This window comes from Diabrotica undecimpunctata, chromosome 7 (genome assembly GCF_040954645.1).
Source record: "Diabrotica undecimpunctata isolate CICGRU chromosome 7, icDiaUnde3, whole genome shotgun sequence".
Classification (NCBI taxonomy): domain Eukaryota; kingdom Metazoa; phylum Arthropoda; class Insecta; order Coleoptera; family Chrysomelidae; genus Diabrotica; species Diabrotica undecimpunctata.
Window position 1 is genome coordinate 54,681,395 of NC_092809.1, and position 26,437 is coordinate 54,707,831.

The 26,437-nt window shown below is 34.1% G+C and overlaps 1 protein-coding gene across 1 annotated transcript in view; it reads right to left on the reverse strand.

The window, feature by feature from the left end:
* Nucleotides 1-14,207, reverse strand: part of LOC140445366 (uncharacterized) — a 34,830-nt gene extending 20,623 nt beyond the window's left edge. The window contains exon 1 of the mRNA XM_072537345.1: nucleotides 13,694-14,207. Coding sequence (XP_072393446.1) covers nucleotides 13,694-14,111 — 418 coding nt within the window. The 5' untranslated portion in view covers nucleotides 14,112-14,207. The remainder of the gene's footprint in view (nucleotides 1-13,693) is intronic.
* Between the last annotated feature and the right edge of the window lie 12,230 nt (nucleotides 14,208-26,437).

Below are 26,437 nucleotides of genomic sequence, written 5' to 3' on the forward strand. Positions count from 1 at the left end.
TCTTTGTTATTTAGCTCCCACTTTAAATCTGTCAACTATGTATTCCTTATACAAACAAGAAACAAATGATCCTGCTTCACAATTTGTTTTTAGCGATGTTTTCAGAAAAAAATTTAATTGAACTTTTCATGCGCCTGTATCTGACAGTTGTAGAAGATGTGACGAATTTGAACAAAAAATAAAAACAGAAACTTCTGAAGTTACTTTGGCAAATTTAAAGTTAGAAAACGAATTGCATCTTCGAAAGGCAGAAAGCGCACGTGCTGGGATGGCATTGGATTCGGAATTGGGTAAAATAGCTGAAAACGATGTCACTGTAATAGCGTTTGATCTCATGTCTACATTCCCTACCACCTCATCTTTTAACTGGGGTATGTTACTACAAAAGGCAGTTGTGGACATACTGCTTAGGTATCCACAACTTGTCAAGTAATCAGGCCCACATGTACGTTTGGCATGAAGCCATAGCATCAAAAGGACCTCAAGAGATTGGATCTTGTATACAGCATTATGTCAAAAACTATGTTTATACGTCAAAATTAATTATGTATAGTGACCAATGCGGAGGGCAGAATAGAAACATTAAAATGTCTCTATTTTGTAATTACATTATACAAAACGAGATATCAAAAGTGCAGCAAATTGACCATAAATTTTTGGTGTCGGGGCATTCATATTTAGCCTGTGACCGTGACTTTGGGATCATAGAGAAGACCAAGAAAACTTTTAATGATATTTATGTACCCGGAGATTGGACCAGAGTGATAAGGACAGCCAAAAAACAAAAACCATTTACAGTACTAGAAATGACTAGCAACGATTTCGTGAGTTGTGTTCCATTAGAGAAAACCATTACTAATCGTAAAAAGACTGTCGAGAGCGAATCGGTGAACTGGCTAAAAATGCAATGGTTGCGATAGTATTTAACTGAACCACTACAATTGTATTATAAAGAATCTAACAATCCGCAGGTTATTTTTAAACACATAGACATTACAAAGTACAATACATCTACGTTTATTGGAAAACTTCCACTTTTATACCCAAAAGGCAGAGACATTGAAGCAGCTCAATTTAGCAATTTACAAGATTTGTTAGTGTATGTACCACCTTATTTACATAACTTTTATAACAATCTAAATGTTAAAAATTTAGATCAACCTATACAAAATAATGATGATGGAGAAGATAATATGTTATAGAAGATTCCGAACAAATGATGGAATAAACGTTTATAAAAAAAATTAGTTAAGGGCATTATTTTGGCTTTTGTTCACTTTTTGTATGCAAGTATGGTAAAAATATATTTTATGCAAAAACGCACTTTATTTTTTTTTATTTATATAATGTTAGTGCAAGAGTGGCATACAATTTTTTTTTTCCAAAAAGATTTTGAAAATTTTACTTTTTTGTGATATTTATATAAAATGAAATTTACCAACTTAATTTAAGGTGTTGAAATTGAAAACTAAGGTTAATAATTCTTAGAGGAACAGAGAGCGGTCAAATTGAATAAAACTTAAATCGTCTTTTTCTCAAAATCAGTTTTAACGAGTTAGGCCACTCTTGCACTATGCGCCTCACATGATACCAACAGTTTTAACAACACGATTACCGAAACATTCGCAGATGCCTAGGTAATCTGGAATGAGACAGAGAATCAATATAAACGGCATTGTTGCGAATAAAAAAGAACAAAGCGCTGAAAAGATTGTATAAAAACCTAGATTTTAATACTATATCCTTCTTTTGCCACCACTTTTACTCCCCGTTTCTCTTTCTCTAGGTAAATAAAAAAATTATAAAAAATAAGTTGATCTCCAACTAAATCGATTTCCACAAATGAAAGACAGATTCTTGTTCCACAAATAAAGATTTTAATGCTCTAAACCCATCATAAAATCAAAAAAGACTATCAGCTTCATTTTAGATTTCCTATGTATGAAAGGGATAAAAATTGACTCCCAAAATTATCCTGTACCAGTTGCTCAAGAACGTTAAGCGGTTGGCTTAAAGGAAGTCGCAAATCTATAATTTTGCCTTTGCAATGCCAATGATTTGAAGTGAATCACTGAATCATGAAATTGACTTTGGATTACATCAACACGAGGATTTTTCAGAAAAAATAACAAAAAGAGGATGATATTTCTGGTCATAAGGCTTAATTGAGTTACATTTCTGGATGTTCTTTCTCATCTGCGTTGACTTTATCTGGATCTTTAAGTCCATAAATAGAAGCTAACTTTCTAAAATACTCCGATTTGAATGGAATGAATTTCAATTACTTGGATTAATAATAAAATAATGGCATTTTTAACAATAAAATTTTTTCCAAAGTGGTGATGATGCGGCAGGGCTTCTTCAAGAACTAAATTTCCCAGAAGAATTTAAAGAATGCAGACTTTTCATTGGTACTTGTAAGATTACTTCGAAAACTGTCTTAATCCAAAACGAAAATAAATACCCTTCATCGCCCCTCGCGCTTGCAACAAACATAAGATAATTATACCAATTTGGAGGTATTACTTAAGAAAAATAAAATATTCTTAATACTTATGGAGTATATGTGCTGGTCTGAATACCGCAGTATACTTATTGGATCACAGGGACGATATACTAAGTTTTGCAGTTTTTTATGTGAAAAGGAAAGTCGTGAAAGAGATGAACATGGGCTAGTAAAAAATTGCTCACAAAGAAAAAGGGAAAAAAATAATAGGAACGCTAAACTCATTACTCTGGTCAAAAACTATCTCGAGACAGAAAAATATACAGCTATATAAAATCGTTTTTAATCCTTTAATGCCCAGCGTTGCGTTTTCGCAACAGTTGACACATAGTTATAGCGTCATCTTTTGAAAAATTACATGACTTTTCACATTTACACATCACATTTATTTCACAACAGTTTCCTAAGTATGTTTTAATGGGAATTGGTCGCAAAACTTAGGTTTCTATTAACAGATGGCATATTGAAAGTTATAAGTTAATTGTGACTTCTGAGAACACGTGTTTTTAGTTATTAGTAAGTCGTTTGTGTATAAATTAAAGAGATAAAAATTTGGTTTTTGGTAGCAATGTATTGTTATATCATTGGAAACGATATATCTATTAAGTAAGTGCTAATATTTTATTTGTGCTAGTTGGTAAATCTGCCCAATTATTAGTGTTGTATTTTCGTAATACTGTTTCGGTGGTACTAGTAATAATAGTCGACTTACAAAAAATTTTACGCATCAAGGACACATAAAATTATATCCATATTGGAAGAATCGAACCTTATGAAGTTGGCTTCCAGTACAGATGTTTTTCTAGCACCTCCTGACCCCACTGAATTGACTGATGAAGATAGTGGAGATGAAGACTGTGGAGGAACATTTAATAACGTAAACAAAAATATGTTGGATGCTGAATCAGAAGCTATAATTCAATAAGCAGAAGAATTAAGGATCGACAAAAAAATATAAATCTACACAAAAAAGAGGCAGATATTTAAAGTGCGACACAATTTCAGGAAGAAGAAGGTACGGAAGAGATTGAGATGGAAACATAAATAGAGACACAAAATGAAGAAATTCAAGATATTCAAGTGACATCTACTGAGGGTCATGCAAAAAGTGTAACTCTCCTATGACGGACATGGATTCAGGGAGATTTACCAGATGAAAAATCCCTTTACTTGGATATTGAACATAAAATAACTCAATGGAACACATATACTCCAAAATTGGTAGGACGAGAACAATAAAGTGCTTTTATGTAGGTGGAATAACAATAGCATAGTTACTTTGGCATTAAATTACCCTAAAACGACGCCAATTTATATTTTAACACTAGAAAGTCGGGCTTAGCATACCTACCTAGAAAGCCCGAAGGGATCATTTTGGCCCCAAGTTTCTAAATCAATAAAAACCAAGTTTAGAATTAACTATTTATTTGGGAATAAACAAAAAATAAAAATAAACAGTTTTAAGAAATTATATAAACTCTTGACGATAGAATTTGATTTAATTTTTTAGTTTCATTTTAAACATTTGGAACACCATACAGTTTGCAGTTTTTGGCATTTGCCACACATTGCCTTGTTACAGCCATAGCACTCATTGGAAGTATGATTTCCTTTACAAAACATTTTTAACTGACATTTTTTTCTTTTTTGGCTAGTAATAGTGCTGGTGATTGGTAAATCCGGTGGTGCTGGGTATAGTACCAGATTTCGGGAGGCAAGGTATGGAGCCCGTAATTCTTCACACAGCTGAAGAATAAACTTACGACGACTGATTTTACTTCCAGTAACTTCTTTATAAATAATCCATGCATTTATTGCTCCTAAGTCAAGAATGTTATAAAACACGTGCATTGGCCATCGTCTTGAAGCAACTTTTGTAGTATAAAGACGCTCCATTTGGTCCACTACATCAACCCCGTATTTGGTTTTATTATAAAAACTTACTGTTTGAGGAAGTTTTTTTCATCGACAGCAACATCCACTGATTGATGTAATGAGCTCAACATAAGCACATTTTTGTGACTCTTTCCTTGGTATGCAGTAAGTGTTATCTTTTCGTCGCTCTGGAATATATGGGTAACATATAATTCTCCATTTTTACTCTTTACGCTTAGAGGAACTTTCTTTCTGTTGCGATTTAAAGTACCCACAAGACTTGTTGATTTTTTTTGCAATGCCTTGGCCAATTTTAACAATGTAAAGTAGTTATCTGTCGTAACATTTTTGCCCTTTCCCAGTTGATTTTCCATTAACCGCAAAACAACATGTTCACCAACACTTGTATCTTTCTTGCGTAGATGATCAGTGCCAGTATAAGGGTAACCATTTAATATATTTTGATTCCACGCATGTCAAAAGCCAAAATTGTATGCCAAACTTATCCGGCTTATTTGATATGTACTGTGTAAACGGGCACCTGGCTTTAGAAGGCAGTAGTTGTTCGTCCACAGTAAGGTTTATTCCCGGTTTGTAACATGCGCCACTATTTTCTATAAATCCATTCCAAACCGCAGAGGCTAGAGCAAATTTGTCGGTTTTCAATCGTTCAGATCTCGTTTGCTTTATGTCAAATCTGAAATATTTTATAATATCCTTGAATCTGTCTCGTGGCATAGTTTGTCTAAAAAACTGAGGACCCCATACTGTTGACCACAAGCTGTTGGTTGGGAAATTTTTGGCGCCGTAGACTCCTCTTGCGTACATAATAGCAAGGGCAGCCTCCAGTTCTTCCAAAGTTATAGTCCATGTGTCATTTTTCAATCATCGATGTGCTTCTGCAATAGTGCATCCTTTTATATGACGTAACATGCTGTCGTTGATTATTAGATGCCAAGCACTTACCACACAATTGTTCCTCACGTTCCTTTTTGCATACGACGTAGGACCTGATTCCTCTCGATAAATGTTGTGCTGAGTGCGGCGTCCTGTAATGAGCAAACATTCAATGAATATGAAGATACTAAAAATCATAATCTTACTAGGTACTGATCCAGAATCAATAACTTTCCACGTTGTTCCGTCTTTCGATTGTTCGGTGTCTTCGATTGAAATAGTTTTTCCTTGTTGACCTCTTTTTCTCTTGTGACTTGGCTTAGATGCAATTGGATTCACGATAAAACTAGCTGACTCGTGTTGTTGAGTTGTAGAAGCAGTGTTTACATAAATTGAGAAGTCTTGTACAATAAAACTTTCTAACTGCTCTGAAGCATCAGAGTCACTTGAATCATTATTTTGTGGTGGTACGTATTGTTCATCGTCTGACTCATTATTTTCTGCAAATTCAGATTCACCTCCCGAAACATCTTCTTGTATTTTTCGTATTTCTTCAAGAAGTTCAATAAACAAAATACTTTCAAGGAACAAACAGTATGTAACAAAATACCTTCTAGGAATAAACGTACATAAACATATAATTTTATCTATCCGACAGAAAGTTAAAAGAAATCGTCAAATTTCCGAAAAAACGATAATAATTAATACAGGGCCAGTTTGGCCCCTTCAGACTTCTATGGTAGGTTTTTTAGAAAATCCATTTAATAAATTTAGTAAACAATATTTTTTTGCGTTAAATAAGACTTTGTATCAAAATATTAAAAGTCATAAAATATGAAATTATTATTGTGTCAAATAAAAGAACTACAATAACTTCAAATCGCAACAGGGGCCAAATTGGCCCCTCCGACTTTCTAGTGTTAAAGGTACCTTATAGGAAAAATGTTTTATTAAATTTTATAGTAATGCGCAATAATTTTTTTATAATATTTTAATGTTAGTTTATTTAAAACTCTTTTATATGATTTAATAAAACATTCCAATCAACGTATTTTTAAAAAGTTTTTTACATCCTAACTGCATAGTGTCAAAAAAATAAAAGTTTTTAATTTTTTAAACATACAGTTTTGTTAATTTTGTGACTTTTAGATCATAAGTTTTGAGAAATTAAAAAAATAAGCATAAATAGTTCTAGGCTCATGCCTGGCTTAAAATGGCTCATGGCTTAAAATCGTTGTACTTTATCGATGCAAAACCTGACAACTTACGAAGAGAACGGAATAAAAACTGTGTAAAAAAAACCAAATAAAATCATGACACAAATTATGGACAAAACAACCACCATAATTCAAGAAATACACAAAAAACAGCTTATTTAATACGGACATGTACAAAGAAAGATAGACCATTGCCTACAGAAGATAATATTAGGTGGGCAGCCCCCTGAGCGGGAAAACGAGGAAGACAACAAAAATGGCATAATGAAGTTTAAGGGGCAATTTCAAAGAGAAATCTACGATCAATAGAATGGGAATCAGGACGTCATAAACCGGACATTATATATAGAAAAGATTGACACCTGGAGCTAAAAATATTTATCAAAAACCTTTAGTACCATGTAGCATTTGCATTTTCCTTGATATATATTTTGAAATCCCCTCGTATATGTATTAAATTGAAATTCCCTCATATATGTATTAAAATGGCGAAGAATGTTTTCCATGTTTCTCTGTTTCTATCGTACGAGTTAAAACCCAAATAGTGTTTCATTCTTATTACGTCGCCGAAGTTAATGTTAACTATTTTTAGAGTTGTTTATATTTTCTTGGTATTTTCTTTGGTCAAAACCGCTTTAAGGATATTCTGCGTTTCAAGTAAATATTCCAGTTTATATGTTTTGTTTATGCTACGTTAAGCGAACGAATTTAAAAGATTATTAGATCACTCTCGTTTGGGTCGCTGTCAGAGGCACTGGCCTACAGTGTGGATCCAAATTGTTCGTCAAATTTGTGTTTTACTTGTGTTTCTTCATTTTTTATGGAAGATTAGTAGCTTTACAGTTAATTGTTTAGTACGTGTTAAGTTACGTGCAATGGTTACAGTTTTGTAAAAATGTGCCGCTGATTTGTTTCTACCTCACCTGTTTGTCCCCGGCTGATCAACGTTCCAGATCATTTGAAGCAGTCCTTTTTTTCGTGCATAACAGAAATTCCAGTATGATCCCAGTTTAACCCAAGAAGTGCTAGTACTTTGTTTTTTTTTTGTGAAACCAAGGTAGCTTTTTTGTTTTAAAACTTTCAAAATAATAAATAAACATTAAAACAATAATTGCGTTCATAATTTAAATAATAAAAATAAAGGTTTTAATAATTAACATTCTAAATCTTAGGGTGTGGCTATGCTGTCATTTTAATTGTTCACTGTTAAATTTAATGTTGACATACGACAGCTAGATTCATATTTTTGTGACATTAGCTTGTTTTGTTTTTAGAAAAGGTTGATCTTTAAGAATAGATTTATATAAAAAGATAATTCTTTACTTGTAATAATTTTTTATTAGCCACAGTTAATAGCCCAGTAACATTTGTAAGTTATGTAGCAATTCCCACTTGTAAACGAAGAGGACCAGTAGGAATAAGCCACGACTAATGGAAGTGTTCAAACAAATTGATCCTGAAGCAAGAAAAAGAGGTCTCAAAATAAACGAAGTATATGACAGTCAAAAGAACTGACAATGAAAATAATATCACAATAGACAACTATACTATCGAACGAGTGGATGCCTTTACATATCTCGGCACAGAAATCAATCAGAAGAACTCCGTAAGTAGCGAAATTAATGCACGGATTTCCAGCGGGAATCGTACATACTATGCTAATAAAAAATTGATGACATCGAAATTATTAGACAAAAGAACCAAAATGACAATTTACAGAACACTGATTAGACCCGTAGTAACCTATGGATGTAAAACTTGGGTAATGACGAAAAAAGATGAAGCCCAACTCAGGACATTCGAGAGAAAAATACTGAGGAAAGTATATGACCCGGTACAAGAGAAAGATGGCACATGGAGAATCAGGAGAAACGACGAGGTTAATAAGTTAAATGAAGGTTATGACATTGTAAGATTTGTGAAAAGTCAAACACTGTCATGGCTGGTACATGTGCAGAGAAAAACGATGCGAAAACAACAAAGAAAATGTTACAATGGAAGCCCATAGGAAGGCGAAAAAAAGGAAGGCCCAGAACGGGATGGTTGGATGACGTGGAAGATGACCTGAAAACAATGAACATAAGACAATGGAGAAGAAGGGCACAAGAGAGATCTGAATGGAAGGACATAGCCAGACAGGCAAAGACCCATCCAGGGTTATGATGCCAAAAGAAGAAGAAGAAGAAACGAATAGGACCATGTAAGTTTTTCTTTGTTATTTTTATATTTACTTTTGTGACTATTAATATAGTCTTTATGAATTATCTGTATTTGTAAATGTTTGTGTTGATACAGTAATAAATGTTTAATTTATCTCTCTGAACCATTTTGTTTATTTTAGAAAAGTCTCCTAACCCCTGTTTGCGTTCTTTATTTTAGGAAAGAAGAGCCTTCTTTCCTTTATCCAGCAAGATTAGGATTCTTCGAAGCGGCGTCCTTATTTCAAATAGCTAGACGTCTTTCTTGTTGTTTTTTGTTAACCCTTTGGTCTAGGAGATTCATCTAAGTATCCATTTGTTTCATTTTTTTGTAGTTGCCCCAATCCGACCCCTTGCCGTTCACTTATCCACGACCCAGCTCTCTAAATAAGCTCTGAGTGCCGTTCGCACAGTATCGTTTATTTTGCTTGCCCTATCTCGACCCCAATAACTTTTGTCCCCAGTTTTCGAACTCCCTATAATTATACCCTATGTGGTAGGCAAAATATATTCGTTACAACCATTAAACAAAATTTTACTGCCAGCATTTTAAGTTAAGCTAGGATTCATGAAAAATTTCAAAAAGTTATAAACAAAAATGATTTTATGAAAAGGATTTCAGTATCTTAAAACTAAATTTTTTGGAATCAGTGACGCAAAGTTAAAAGAAAAACAAAATTAAAAACAAAAACTTTTTGCTTTTAATACTACTGAGAAATCATTCAAGAATTTCTATCTGCTTATCAAGCTTTAAAATAATATATGTCACCCAAAATTTATTTTTTGGATTCGCACTTAGTTGTTTTTTTCAGAAAATTTTGGTGCTGTACCAAATGAGCATGGTGAAAGGTTTCACTAGGATATATTGCACATTGAAAGATACTACAATGGGAAATGGTCAGCAGCAATGGTAAGTTTACCGAGAAACTTAAATTGAAGCAATAAAAACGAAGACAAACAAAAAAATAACTTCGTTTTTGTTATTATAATATGAAGATAGTGAAACTTTTATGACCTGTATCTGAAAGAATACTATTTTTTACTGCAGATTTAAACATATCTTTATTAGTTTTATTAATTTATTTATAGTTGTTGTTACCCTAATAATATCGTTTTTTGATAAGATAAACATTTTTAACCCTTAAACGCCTAAGGGTGGGTAAAACATGTCCAACGAATGCGTATTCCCTTGTAACATATTACGTGTTCTCAAATTTTTTAAAAATTATATTATGTTAAATAGACGGCCCTTTACCGAATAATAATTTGGTTCTACCGAGATTTTTGAAAATAAAAGTAATATCTTGACTTAAATGTGGGTGGGCACGAAATGTCCATCCTTGGTAAAATTTGTTCCTAAAGGTTTCTATATAATTTCTCATTGGCAGGAATTTGTAGAGTTGCCTCCCCTTTTAAAGAAGTTATACTCGTCTGCCTTAGATGTGCAGTTATCGCGTGCATCTTGGGCTTCGCTTCTTTGTTTTGTGCGAATGCGTAGGAGCTGTGTTAGTGCTTGTTTACATGTTGTGTCAGAAAGTAGTGAAAGAAAAAGTATTTTTTAGAGCGCAAGTTGGATTTAAAAATAAAGAACATATAGAATAGTGCTAGTGATTCAGGAATGAAGTATGACGATAATGATTCTGATGTAAGCTAAACAGAAGATTGTATTATACCAGATCCCCACAACGAAGATTTTAAAATTGACGATTCTTAGAATAACAACTCGGAGGTAACTCCTATGCTCAGTGTATGAGTAAAACAGGTAGAGCATACTTAGCTCACCCTCCAAGAATTAGTAGACGATTGATGCGGAACATCTTCCGAGAACTAGAAGGTCTTCGTAACGAAGGTATCGTTATGTCTATTACAGAGTCACTTTAAAATTTTCCCACAATGACATAATTGACGAAATTATCCGGCACACTAAAAAGGAGGCTGAAATAAAGAATATGGAGAGAATCGACAAATTTGAATTACTGGCTTTAACTGGTATTTTAATTTTATTGGGTGTAAACCTCCATGATTTGTGGGTAATCGAATTTGGCAGGGTTATCTCCGTTGATACATGAACAGAAACAGATTTATAGATTTGCTAAGAGTTTTGAGATTTGCTGATAAAAAGACGAGAAAGAACGGCGAAAGCAAGATAAATTTGCATCCCTTAGAAATATCTTTGAATTATTTAACAACACATTCCTAAGATACTTGACTCCAGGAATGAATGTCGATATTTATGAGATGTTTTCTATGTTTAAAAGAAGGTGTCTTTTTAAAGTTTCCATGACAAATAAACCAGGAAAGTACGGGATTTTCATTCAGATGTTTCGAATGTTAGCAGATGTTTATTCCGAAAAAGTGGAAAACACAACCCAAGAGTCTAGAGGACCAAAAGGTATTGTGAAGCGTCTAGTTAAACCAATAAAGACTACAGGTCGCAACGTTACTATAGATCGCTAATACACTTCTATAGAGTTAGCAAAAAAACTATATAAATATTTCGGACTCGCTATGGTGGATACAATGCAACAAAACCGCAAACATGTAAGTACGTGACGTTATTAAAAGAACTCAAGATAGGAAACTATACTTAAATATGTATAATAATAGTAATAATAATAGCGTTTATTGTCCAACAGGATCCATTTATAGGACAAAGTACAATACTAAAGTTAAATGATATATTAATAATTCATAAGTACTAACTAAATAACACATTTTTCGAGTATTTTACCTTAACATAAAGAAACTACTCAATCACCTGGATAGATCTCAGCCATCCTAGTAAGTTGCTTTACTAGGATGGCTGAGTGAAACTGCAGTAAAATATATCGCAGTAAGCACTTAAGGAATTATAATAGTTGCACATGAGAAATAGAGGAGAATTTAACATAAGATTAGTTCTAGCTTGTGTATTTCTGAACGTAATCGAATTTCTCACTGGATAAGATGGAACGTTAAAATTTATTTGTCTTATGTTTATTTGTTTATTATGTAGAAGCTTGTACAGGAATATTAAGGAGGCATTAATTCGTCTAGATTTTAATGATACTACGTCCAAACCGCTACACAACTTACTATTGCTGATGCCCCTCTTGGGATATATGCCGTTAATTTTGAAAGACAAAAATTTTAAAAATTTACGCTGCACCTGCTCTATATGTTGGATATGTACATCATAAAAAGGTGACCAAATGACAGAGGCATATTCCAGTTTACAGCGTACAAAAGTGTCATAAAGTAATTTAATTGCCTTAGTATTAGTGAGATTTCGACTATTTCTAATTATGAATCCATAAGATTTAAGTGCTTCTTTAACCTTTAAATTTACATGTTCAACAAAGGTGAGTTTATAATCAAATGTAACTCCAAGACTTTATCATCAAATATGTTCGCCTCTGCGGATTTTCGGTACAAAACTCCACCAGTTACCCTTCTCTACTATGTCCTTAGAATAAAACCCACAAAAATACTAATATATGGTGTTCTAATGACGTGTTGATCAATGATGCCAAGAATAACTCTGATATAAATCAAAATGATCATAAAATGATTTTTTACATTATTACACTTTGCTTCCTTAAACGCATTTTCCTTATTTACACTTAACCACCCACAATGGGATATAAAAAAATAACATTCTTTTCCCCCAGGAGCTAGGCATCGAACTAATAAAGGCTCTTGTTCCAAGAGCTGTTAGTCTGAAGAGGTTGCATCTTCACGTTAAAGTTGCAATGGAAAGTAACTTGAGGCAAAAACTTAAAGGCATAAATAAAGCTAAATCTGATGATAGATAGACCTCACACTACAAAAACGCGGTGTTCCATCTGCGTCAAAGAAGCTATTGGTAGAAATGAAGGTGTAAAAAACTGTCAAAGACAACCATAGTGTATGCGAAGTGCAATATAATATGTGTTTAGCAAACACGGTGATAAAACCAATGTCTCTTTTAGTTGCAGAAATGCTGTAGTTGAACATTGGGAGTCAAATAAGTTTGAAATGACTTTTGATAACGTGAGGCATTTGAAATATGCCTAAAACCGCTGGATTTAAACCTTTACATAACAAACGATCTAAAACGTTTAAAACTTTTGTTTTAATTACGCTAGTACGTTTCGTAAAAGAAACGAACTTTTGGTATAAACTACACACAAAACCGCTTCTTGGAGACATTTCCCATGACCTACGATCGTTTGTAATGTAAAACATTAAAACCCTGCGTTTTTTATTCACATTTCAAGTGCCTCATATTTGTTGCCGCAAATCAAGATTGAAATTTCATGTCATAGGTTTTAAAGATTGATTTCTGAAAATTTTACTATGACTGGTCAATGAAAGTGATCAATTCTATTACTCTCACAAGAATCGTAAGAAATGGCAAAAACCGCGTAACGTTTGTTTAGTTAACACTTAGAAAAACTGAAATTAATTCGTGGCAATATACAAAAACTGCATACGATAGCTGCGCTCTTTACCTTTAAAACTCATCTTGATTTTTGTCGATATGACACTTCCATCAAAAGATATCGAGTTTTTACCGTCGAGCTGATACAACATTTTTGTTTAAAATTATTATAGTTACATTTTTTATTTGAAACATTTTTTCTACGGCTTACACATTCTTGGTAAATCGATTTTTTTACGTTTTTACCCCATTACAAGGGGGTTTTAGGGGGAAACCCTGAGGTAAAAGTGGTAAACTTTTCTGCATTTTTTTAGGTTCCCGAAATAATATTCCCGGCAAAATTCTCGGTCAACTCTCTGACGACCGGACTATTAAGTGTTTTAAGAAAAAATAAAAAAAAAATTATTTTAATGCAGACTAGTATTATATAAAATACACAATAATACACAAATTAACTTTAAAACACCTATTTAGACCAATATGTCAGAATCAATTAATCAATAAATTGCCTATTGGGACCTAAGAAAAGAAAGGCTGTACAAACTGATCCAATTTTCGTCCTAATATACCTTGAAAATGTAAATAAAAAATAAGTTACCTGATCTCGATAAGTCCTCCAAAATTAAAACAGCATCTGTATCAGCCACATCGCTACCGTTAAGATTTATCCTGCCAGCTATAAATTTTGGAAATATATTTAGAACCGGCAAATCACGTCTTCTCTGAAATTCCTCTATAACAGGAATTACTTCTTTGTAAAACACCACTTCATTCCTGGTGATTATGGCCGTAGTTCCTCCGTTAGCTATCTCGGCATCAATAACCAATTTTGCCACAAGCGACAAATCCTCTTTGATCCCCGTAGTTTCATTTTTTAGAATAACTTGAATTCGAATAATTTCACTCATGTAATTTTCTCCTGGTGCTGTAACATTGCTCACTTTGGTATCGATCACACTTTTATTAGGCCCAATATAGTCTCTAATCAGTTCCTTGAAGTCGTTAATTTTATTCATTGTAGCCGGATGTGCGTGAATGACAAAAGGTTAAAATTTAATTTGTCTTACGAAATTTTTCGTGCTTTTACTCTACGACTGTAATCGTAATACAGTACCGTAACAAACGTTTCAAATTCGAATATTTATAGAACAATTGTTAGATAGTCGCGATCTAAATTTAGAAATGATCTTGTCAAGTAATATGTACGGAAAATATTAAGCAAAGTAATTATTTTGTTGGAAGAAATAGAATAATAGAATAGAATAATTTACACTAAATATTATCACATTTCTCGTAAAAATGCATTTTTATAACTTATCTACTCATAACTATTTTATTACTGGCTTACTTACTGGCTTTCCAGTTCGCAGTTTACCAGTTTTTGATGACACGATTGAGAGATCAGGGGGTCTTTCCCTGAGACAATTCGGATTGTGCAAAGAGAAGAGCACAGTTAGCGCAATTTTAAGTGTAATCGAGGCATTGCACAACATTAAGGATGAACAGCGCTGGGCGGCTCTGCTACTCTTTGGTGTTAGAAATGCATTCAACACTCTGCAGTGGAAAGAGGTAATGTGATCATTGGAAGAGAGGGAGCGTTCTAACTATCTGATGAATGTGATGACATTGATAAGGCTCAAAGCTAAACTGCATAACGTGACAAAGGTTAATGTATATGCACTGATGGAAGAGACTGATAAAGACGGGGTTGAAAGATTCTATGGAGAACTTTGAGAAGTATGTGATAAAATCCAAAGACACGATGCTGTTGTAAAATTGGGCAACTTTAATGCTAAGATGGGAAAGAATAAACTTTCGTAAACATATTTGGGAAACAGAGTTTGCATAATAAAACCAGTTAAAATGGACTTAGAATTGCACAATTTGCAACAGAAAATAATTATGGAGTTGTCAGAATTAACTTCCAGAGAAAAGATATCCATAAAAGAACATGGAAAATACCAGGAACCAATAAAGCCAATCAAATTGACGACATTCTCATCCCAAAAAATGGGCAACAGACATAACTAATGTCAGAACGTATCGCGGGGCGAACTCTGACTCAGATCACTATCTTGTGTGGGCAAAATTGCGGCAGAAAATCGAGACAGTGGCAAAAGAAAATAATAGCCAAATTGAAAAATGGAATGTTGAAGGACTCAAAAGTCCAACAAAGACACAAGAATATCAAAATACTCTCCAAGTAAAACTCAACTGAATCAGAGAGGAAGATACTGCAGAGGAAGAATGGAGACAACTAAAAACCATAATAACGGAATCTGCAGGGGAAACTGTCGAAAAAGCAAATATGGCAAAGAAATGCGGAATGGTATGATAATAAATGTAGAACTGCGGTAGAGGAAAAAATGCAAGCTAGGCTTAAGCAACCTCAAAGAAACACAAGAAATAGCAGAGAAATTTATAACGAAAAGTGAATGGAAGCGACTAGAATATGCAAAAGAAAAAAAGGCTTTAAAAAAACAAGTTCAACAAATCCTAGAACATAACAACAGACATGAAAGCAGAAAATTCTATAAAAGAAAAAATAAAGCACATAGTCATTTAGATTGATAGATCAAAATTGACAATATGCAAAGACAAGGAAGGAGAACTACTAACAGAGAAACAAAAAATTATAATGAGATGAAAAGAATACTTTGAGGAAAACCTAAATGCAGACAATGGAAATGATCAAAACGAGACAATATAGTTTAAGGCAGAGCAGCACATTGAAAATTCGAGTTATGAAGAAGTAGATCAAATAATAAAGAAACTAAAAACAGTAAAGTGCCACGAACGCAGAATTGTTAAAATATGGAGGACCCGTACTATAGGGAAGAATTCCTTACCTGATAAAGTTTGTATGGACTAAGGAGCACATGCCGGAGGAATGGGCAATTGGTCTTCTACAGCCAATATGTAAAAAAGGACATAAGAGAGAATGCCAGAATTACAAACCAATTAAATTGCTAACTGTAATATACAAAATACTTTCTGGCATTATCTACACTAGATTGTTAGAATACTCCGAAAATATAATTGGTGATTATCAAAATGGATTCAGACCAAATAGAGCCACTGCAGACAACATATTAATACTTAGAACAATATAATAGAAAGCTTATGAATACGACATAGAGCACATAATATGTATATAGACTTTAAACAAGTTTTTGATAATATAAAAAGAGACAAAATGCTGGAAGACCTCCGAAATCTAGGTATACCAAAAAAATATATCAGCCTCATAAAAATAACGTTGCAGGGTTCAAAAACAGCAGTTAGAGTAGATGACGAACTGTCTCTTCTATTTGACATCAATATGGGGGTGAGACAGAGAGAGTAGTTCTTGAAGCAGTCATCAGAAAAACTAATATAACCTGCCATATAAACACAAAAAAAGTACAAATCATGTCGCCATTATTAGTAGAAGCAATACCTGACTAGTTAAAACGTTCAAGTTAATTGATCCTGAGGCACAAAAAAGAGGACTTAAAATAAAGGAAAAAAATTCGGTTGCTTGTAAAGTCGGTTTTACGGGCGAAGATTTTACGTGACAACGTCTTTTTCTCGGTAGAATATTTATTGATATGAATATTATTAAATTGCACAATAGGAACAAGGAATTGAATGAAAATAAGAATTGCACAAATTTTAACTATAGAAATATATTTTGTTTACTAAAACATTGTACATGTAAACTTAAACTTAACTAATTTCTATTTGAGTGATTTTGTTGAGGATAGGACGATGATGCACGGAAGCACGCACCGATGCAACGCGCCTAATTCTCTAGTGCTTTGCGCGCAGCGGACCGATCATGTTTGAGTGGGAGAGAGACGCAAGGCATTCGCCGGTCCGGCAGGCCTCTCTCTCGTTCGGTGACTCACTGTAACAGACGTGAGCGGGCGTTACACTTTTTCATGAATGACTCCGAGCCACAACCTAATTTAAGACGTTGTCACGTCAAAAAATCCAATTACAGGACTATTAAAAGGACACCTGAGAATGAAAATAATATAGCAATAGACAACTATACCCAAAATGACTATCTGCAGAACTTTGATTAGACCCGTAGTAATCTATGGTTGTGAAACCTGGGTAATGAAGAAAGAAGAGGAAACCCAACTCATGACATTCGAGATAAATATACTGAGAAAAGTATATAGCCCTGTGCAAGAGGAAGACGGCACATGGAGAATCAGAAGAAACGACGAGGTTAATGAACTGAATGAAGGGTATGACATTGTAAGATTTGTGAAAAGTCAAAGACTGTCATGGTTGGGACATGTTCAGTGACAAGAAGACACGAAAACGACAAAGAAGATGTTACAGTGGACGCCGGTAGGAAGGCTGAAAAAAGGAAGGCCCAGGACAAGATGGTTAGATGACGTGGAAGATGACCTGAAAACCAGGAATATAAGACAATCTAGGAGAAGGACCCAAGATAGATCTGAATAGAAGAACATAGCCAGACAGGCAAAGACCCATTTAGGGTTATGATGCCAAAAGAAGAAAAAGAAGTAACGAAAAAGACAAGGGATGGAACTCCAATGTGCAGGGGTTCAACTAACATCAAAGAAAAGCGTCAACGATCTGGAAGTGACACTACACCAATATGGCGGATGGGAGAGCATATACGGGTGGTAGCCCAGAAGGCAGCGAAGATTGCGCCTGCGATGGGGAGAGTGATGCCTAACATTGGAGGAACAAATCAGAAAGAAGGAGAGCCTTACACGGTGTTGTGCAATCAATCATCATTTACGTTGCACCAGTCTGGAGTGAGGCGATAGAGATACTGACCTACAAAGGGCTCTTGATACGAGTAGACAGAACAGGTCTGTTGCGAATAGCACGCGCCTACAGGACTGCATCTGCGGCGGCCTTGCAGACTATCACGGATTGTGTTCCTCTGCATATGTTAGCAGTAGAAAGAAGACATCTCTATGAAAGAAGAGAATATCTGACAGCAGCCATAAAAAAAGAAAAAAGGGAAAGATCAATAGAAAGATGGTAAAAAGAGTAGAATAGTCTCAAAATACGAGAACGATTTCCGAAGTGTAAATTGAAACGTCAATAAACGTATTTTAACCTTTAATTGTGGCTTATTCCCATTTAAATAGTAATTAACAAAAAAGTAGAGTGAATGCAGATCAGCAGCACAGGCAGACAAACTGTTCAGCTAAAATGTCCTTCAGGTAGGTCAAGATAACGACCAAGTTCGCGGAACTTAAGCATCGAGGTCACGTACCGACAAACGTGGGCTTGAGGGCCAGACCCTTTGAGTGCTCAGCCGACGAGGAGAACAAAAATTATTTTGCCAATTTGGCGGCTAAGTGACTGAGCATACACAATCCGGGGAGGTCATCCGACTTATGTCGGTGACTCGCTGTCCGGAACACACATTTTGGGACACAAGTCCAAAGTCATGTAAAAATTAACTGTAGTCATTCATAGGGCTACCCCTAAAATAAGGTGGCATAACCACATAAAGTAAAACAGACACTGTCCCATTACTCAGGGCATCCAAATTAACTTTCAGTACAAAGCCTCATAATTCGTTATGTCCTGCGATATGGAGGGGTGGTTGGTTGTAGCTTGGGTGGTCAGATAGGTACCACTCCATTACGAAGTGTGACCGGTTTGAACTTCGGACATGTGGGTCCCACTGTGTTATTGGTACACATATGTCACTCGGAGCTGAGGTTCGCCAAAAATTGTTGTATGTGTGTGTGTGTGGCGAAAATACTTATTCTCTCAATAAAAATGTTAACACAAGCAATGTGAGGTTTTGGAGTGAGACAAAGGTTCACGTCTTTTGTGAAAAACACGAAATTTCCAGAAAAAGTAAATGTTTGTGCAGGTATTTTGGGACACCACATAGTTGGGCCTGTTTTCCTTAATACTCACTTAACCGTTGAAGTATATTTGGATATTACAAAATGCAATTTAACCGTTAGTTGTTGAAATTCTGGAAGATAATCCAGATGAATACGGCAACTTAGAAATAACGTTTTAACAAGATGGTGCTCCTGCACACTATTATGGTGCAGTTAGACGTAACCTAGACGAGGAATATCATGGTAGATGGATTGGACGACGAGGTTTAAGAGAATATCCAGCTCGGTCAACAGACCTCACACCACTAGATTTTTTTACGCTACAGCACTCGACAGTATTGACATTTTGAAACAACTAATTGTTAAGGAATGTAAGAGCACAGTTTAAACACTTAATAATCTTTATTAATTAAATGCGAAACTACAATTATTTTAATATTTATTTAATTTATTCATCAAAATGAGCTTAAACCCAAACAAAATTAGTATGATTGAATTTTCAATACCTTTCAAACGAGATATCACTTGCCATAAGGTCCTATTTAAAATTATCGATCACTGTGGCTCTGTGCAGTCATCTCTAAGTATTACGTCACCTATTATGACTTGTTGAGAATCCTACGTCCGTTTTTGACGTGACAACGTCTTAAATTAGGTTGTGGCTCAGAGTCATTCATGAAAAAGTGTAACGCCCGCTCACGTCTGTTACAGTGAGTCACCGAACGAGAGAGAGGCCCGCCGGACCGGCGAATGCCTTGCGTCTCTCTCCCACTCAAACATGATCGGTCCGCTGCGCGCGCAGCACTAGAGAATTAGGCGCGTTGAATTGGTGCGTGCTTCCGTGCTTGTGTCTCTGTCTTTCTCGAGCGTTCTTGGCGTTCAAGACACACTACAGCAGAAACACTTCCTTTCATTTCATATTTCTCCTATCATCGTCCTATCCTCAACAAAATCACTCAAATAGAAATTAGTTAAGTTTAAGTTAACATGTACAATGTTTTAGTAAATAGTAAAATATATTTCTATAGTTAAAATTTGTGCAATTCTTATTTTCATTCAATTCATTGTTCCTATTGTACAATTTAATAATATTCATATCAATAAATATTCTACCGAGAAAAAGACGTTGTCACGTAAAATCTTCGCCCGTAAAACCGACTTTACAGGCAACCGATTTTTTTTTCCTTCTTTCAAATTTCACTATTATATAAGTATAACCGTTCAATAGATACGAGGGGTGGAGGGACCTTTCGCTAGCACTGTATATTGTTTCTCACCTTGCTAAATTTTTCACCTACAGTATCAACTTTGGGTTATAAGCTCTCATTCGACACTTCAGCGTTATTATTATATCTGTTTTAGATGAGTTATATATATATATATATATATATATATATATATATATATATATATATATATATATATATATATATATATATATATTAACGGAAAAATGGACGCACACACAGACATGGATAGTTCAAGGTTTTCACAATTGTTTTTTTTTGTTGTAAAATGGTTAAAAGCCATTATACAGAATCTGCAACTTTTTAGTATAGAATAAAAAAAAATTTTTTTTGTAAAGAAAAATTGGTATAAAACATTTTGTAGTAAGTATTGCATTCTCTGTCAAAGTTCACCTCTGTTCACTGTACTTTTTAGTTTTAGATTGTATTTGATCTATATAATGATAGCATAAGAGTTATCATCCAATTTATTTGTTTAACGTAATTGATATAATGCGGTATTAGCACGCTGTGATATTTTGAACAATAATCTACTCTTTATGTCCTCAATAAAAAATACTGTAAAGATATTATTACTCGATTATTATTACTAATACCAAAACTAATACATTTTTAATTAAGTTTATTACCAGTAAATATCTCGACAGAAATGCTGGATGCTAATTTATTTATACTTAGTTGCAAAAGACGTCATAGTATAATTTTTGTTGAAAAATATTTTAAAAACAAAATCTTCAATTTATTAATTACCAAACAACATTAACAAATATATTCTAAACCAAGTAACATATAAATAAAAAGTTATAATGGAAACATAACAACATTTAATATTCATTGTCATACTAGTTTATTATTGTGTTTTTATTGCTTAGTTACCAACTACGTAACAGTGTACAATATGCCCGCGTGGGCATAAAGTGTACTTTATAGCCCGCACGGACATAAAGATACAAACAAAAAGAAAACTTATTAGAAGCATCTGTATTTAACAACGTTTCAAAACATTATTTAGAATTCACATAAAACTGGCAATTCTGAAAGGATCCGGTGATACTTAGATTACTCGCCGCAAACGTTGACTCATGTTTCATAGCTTGGGTGTCAAGTCTCTTAGGAAATGCCGGATCCAGAAGGTATGCCTGCTAGCATTCTAAAAACCTCATTCTTTGAAGATATGCTGTCCTCTAAATATCTTTCAGCAACCGACGTACTCCTTCATCTACCATGGCGCTTCAATGTGGTCATACTGGATCCAACTTCTGCCAGAAGAGTTGCCGAAGTCCAACTCAGACAATGACCTGTGTACTTCTCAGGACTGGTAAAACCCAGATACTTTGCAATGGTAGGCGGGATTTTTCCAACTGTGTTCTTTCCAACTAACTATACAGTAGAACGAGGGTCTGTAAGTCAAAAAAGCCTTTTTTCTTAAGAACCACGGGGTCGTAAAGATATGTAATCTCGTAACAACTTCAGACTCTTCAGTTCTGCTTCGTCAATAATTGTAAAAACACACTGTTTATCAGTTTTTGTCGCTGGTACGTTTACGACGAAAACTGATTTTCTATCTTCTACGTGAGTAACCAACATATTCATAAGTTCTTGTCGTTGGCACCCACCAAATATACCAAATATTAATGCTACTTTGTATATTAAAAATATTTCGTTCGGAGCTTCGTGAATAAATGTTAAAACATTTTCTCTAGACAAGGCTCTAGATTTTTTTGTCTGATAGCCTTTCGAGTCTTGCTTCAAATATTCGGTCAATTGATGGTAATTGGCAAAGCAAATATTTTTATTTACGATTAAAGTCTTCTTTACCATTGAATATTTGAACCGCAGGGAACTCGGAGAAAATGTTTCGGCGAGATAGGCAAAGTATACAAGTAGGCACAGTTTCACTAATGTGTTCTACATGGTTTTCTGTCATCCAGTGCTCTAATTTTTTATATTTCGTGTCGTAGGCATCTCTCAACTTATGTGGTAGTAACTTTTGCGTTGCTTTTCCCGCTTTTTTTTAAATTTGGTTAGGGATCTCAAAAATATCTTGCATTTTCACGGTTTTAAGTGGTTTTAGTTTGACACGTTTGACAGCATTTCCGTAGCGTAGCAACTGTTTAATAGAATAGGAAAACACTGGTTTGTCTTCACTTCTTAGCTGGTTCACTGGTAAATAGAATTGAATTGAAACGCTGTGGACTGTAATTTCGTTTACTTGTAATAGAATAGGTTTTATACGTCTAGGTATTTGTACACTTTTCTTACTATGGAATGAATGCGCATAACCAAGCGCGTTCTTGACATGGTTGCCATTTAAAAAATATCAAAAAGTCCGAACAGCAACATAACACGAACGATAGAATGTCTACTATAAAATATATTTTTAAAATGAAATCGAATTTTCAGATTTTTTAGAACATATTTATTTGTAGATGCAATAACGAACTAGTACGACATAAAAGTTTGTATGCACCGCGGGTATTAATAGATGTATATGCCCTTACATGGGTGACTTACAAACCGATATTATAACATCGTCGCCCTCTGCGCATAAACATCTATTTAATACCCTTGGTACATAAATAACTATTATACCTCCTAATTCTCATCAATCCGTTGTTTTTTAGGATATGATTCTCGTTCTGGGAAAGGGATTCTCAACATATTGCTCAATCCTTCCTAATTATTCGTGTTTGGGACTGACAGTTGTTGTTACACCATTGCCATACTTTCTTCCTGCGGTATGCATATTCGCCGACCCCACTACGTAAACACGGCCCTGGAATTGGTGATAAATATACCAAGGGACATAATATTATTATGATTTAGCGCCAAATACAATTTGGCTACGCTACAGTAAGTCATTAATAGATTTATAATGGGCATTTGTTTAAAATATTCTTGTTATACAGTTAGTTTTTTACGTAGAATTCAGTGGAATGGGGTGGATTTTTTCCAAATATGATATTTTTTTATAAACGGGGCAATTTGAAGGGAATACCATGTTTACTGTTTAACAAACTGTCTATTATTATTAATATTATACCAATATTTTAATCAACGCTATTACTAACTCTAGACTAATCATGTGTAATATTTTTTTTTGTTTAGCCATTATGTTATACAGAAAAATATAAAATTTGGAAAAATATAGGTGTCTTAACCACTGTATTTTACTAGAAAACTATATAAATTATTAAGGTAATTTTTTTGAAAGTTAAAAAATAAGTGAAACAAGAACAAAAGAAAATCAATTTCGCCCGATTAGCAAAACTGAAGAGGACTAGGAAATTTTTAGATTTGGCACCTTTAATTTAATAAAAAAAAGGATCATAGAACTAAGCAAACCCCAAGTCTCTGATGTCTACAGTACTAACAGCTAAGCACTAACTGTCCAGCAGAACTGCTGCACTGGAAATAAGGGATATATATCTAAAGGATAAAGAATTTTTGTTAATATGTACTGACTAGGGAAAAAATAAAACTAAATTTAAATATTCTTTATTAAGATATAGTCAAAATTTATAATTGTGTTACATTTTTGTTTGTTGTATCATACTCAATGGTTTATTGCCATATACATAACTTTCCAAATTATGAAGAACCTTTCTTTTCCTAGAAGGTAAATGCCCAAGTGGTGCAGTTGTGTTTCCGTTAAGCCTTTATGGTAAGCCGAGATCCTGCTGGCCGACCAGCTCTCACTTGTATTGAATAACTGCATTGAATAACATTTTCTGAATCGCATGTACAAATATAGTGGAATTGAACTTAGCTTCATTTTTTTTTCAGTCAAAGAAAGTTGACAGCGAGATTTTTCAAAACCATTCACAATTGCAGAAATGACAACGACCATGCAGGATCAGAACATTAAAAATGGCTTAATAATACACATCCAGAGTTTTAAGATATGGAACACCTAAAACAAAAAAGTGGGTAATAACTTTCTGTTTCCAGATTCTTCATTCAAAGATCTTGCTGAAGGAATTCAAGGAAACAAAGATTCTCAAACCTGGAAAGTCAGGCAAAAAACCCGAAAACTATAGGCCTATTGCTTTCTTAAGCATAGTTTTCCTATTGTTTGAACATTTTTTTTACAAGCCAAATCCAATCACACTTCATTCTCTACCAGTAGATCAGGCAGGCTTCAGACCAAACTGAAAAAGTGAAAAGCAGGTCCTAGCTCTATCAACATTTATCTAGCGGACCTACAACCGACGTATAAAAACAGCAAAACTCTTTATCGACCTACGATAAAGACCATCTATCTATACAGCAGTGTAGGCAGCATTATAGCTGCATACGATACTGTATAAATAGTAGTTTACGATTCAATTTTTTAATATCTACCAAATTGCTACCAAACTTCTATAGTGGAAACAATTACTTAAAACTTGGCATTGATAAAATTCTTCAGGAAATAGCGACTTACTCCAAGTGTTCTTAAAGCAACTACATGCTTTCACATGAATAATAGAGTTGTTAATAAACCCGTACAGATATTGCAATGAATACCTGAACGTAAAACTGGACTGCAATCTCTTATTTAATAGACATCTCTAACCGCAAAACTAATCCTGAAACGACATATTGTACAAACTGACAAAAAAACCTGGTGCAAAAACATTCACTCAGTCTGGATTACTTAACGGCCGAGTACTGCTCATCAGTCTGCCTTAATAGTTTTTATGTAGATAAACTCGATAGAGTATTAAACCGAACGATAAGCATAATGTCTTACTGTTTTCCTCATTTTCCTCATTTCATGCATAAAACGATTATTAGAAAAACTTGAAAGGATAGGAAATAATTTCAACATTTCAACAAAATTCAAAGCAAGAATCACATTGAGATCTATTTTATCCAAATAACAAGAGAAAACTAAACCCAACAATTAACAAGAAAGAACAAATATTTATATTTATAAAATACCTTGTGAATACGAATGTTTTTATTTAGGTAAAACATCAGGATCATTAAATGTTAGAATAAGTGAACGTCAATCGTATATCAAAAATAGAGAATTTAATAGATATCAAATAAGTAAACACGCATAGAAAAATGAACATTAAGTTCAATGGAATAAGCAAAGTGTAGTCCTGAAAGAAACAGATGGTAAAATGAGAAAAATCAAAGAAGCAGCTCTAATTATGTTAACTGAAACCATTGCGTCGCAAATTCCGCAGCAGAATGTAGTAGGACCTAGTTACCCATATTAAAATAGGAACTCAATAGAAATAAAATACCACTATTAGTAAGTTAATAACATATGGAGGATACATCATTTATGTTTTCAAACAACATGCATGTAAAATCAGAGTGAAATCACGAAAGACCAAACACTTACTATGTCGGTATAGCGTCATGAGTTTTTTTTCTGGTTTTTTCCATTATTGCATGGTGTTGTCTTTTAAAAACAAATGACATGCGATGATTTTTCTGAGGAGTATTCTTAAATTAAAGTTGATTTCATGTGATGGAATGAACTATAACAATTATAACGATTCAGATATCTGGGCTTACATATATCAAGCACACACGACCCAGTAAAGGACCTAAGGAGTCGGATCAATAAAGCATCCGCATTGTCGGGATGTCTACGGGAGATAGTCTGGTCAAATTCGTATATGCGCACAGATAGCAAAATTAGAATCTACAAGACTTGCATACGACCGATCATGACATATGACATAGAAGTGCGCAAAGATACCAACAAAACGAAACAGATTCTAAGAGTTGCCAAAATGAAAACCCTAAGAACAATAGTGGGCAAAATAAGAAGAGACAGGGTGAGAAATACAAACGTCAGAGAGCAGTGCAAAATTCAAGATATTGTAAGATGGGGAAAGCAGCGTAAGAGGATGTGGTACAATTATGTAAGACGAATGGATGAGAATAGACTTCCAAAAATTGTCCATAAAACAACCCGCCCGGTTCAAGACCTCCTGGAAGACCACCTAAAAGATGGAGGGATAGTTGGCAATCTACCTCCCAGGAAATTAACCACAGGCAGCTTCAGAATTAAACAGATCAAAAGATCTCCAAGAAGTAGAAGAAGAAGAGGAAGAATGAACTATCGTCCAATAAAGTTGACCAGAAAGGTAACTCAAAAATATTGACAATATAATTTTAAAATCATCTACTTTATCATGTATATATGTCTGAATTGTCAATATGAATGAGTCAGATAAAGTTAAATTATTAGAAGATTTTTTTACCAGGTAAATTGTTTATTTATTTTATTAATGTTTTGTATTTTAA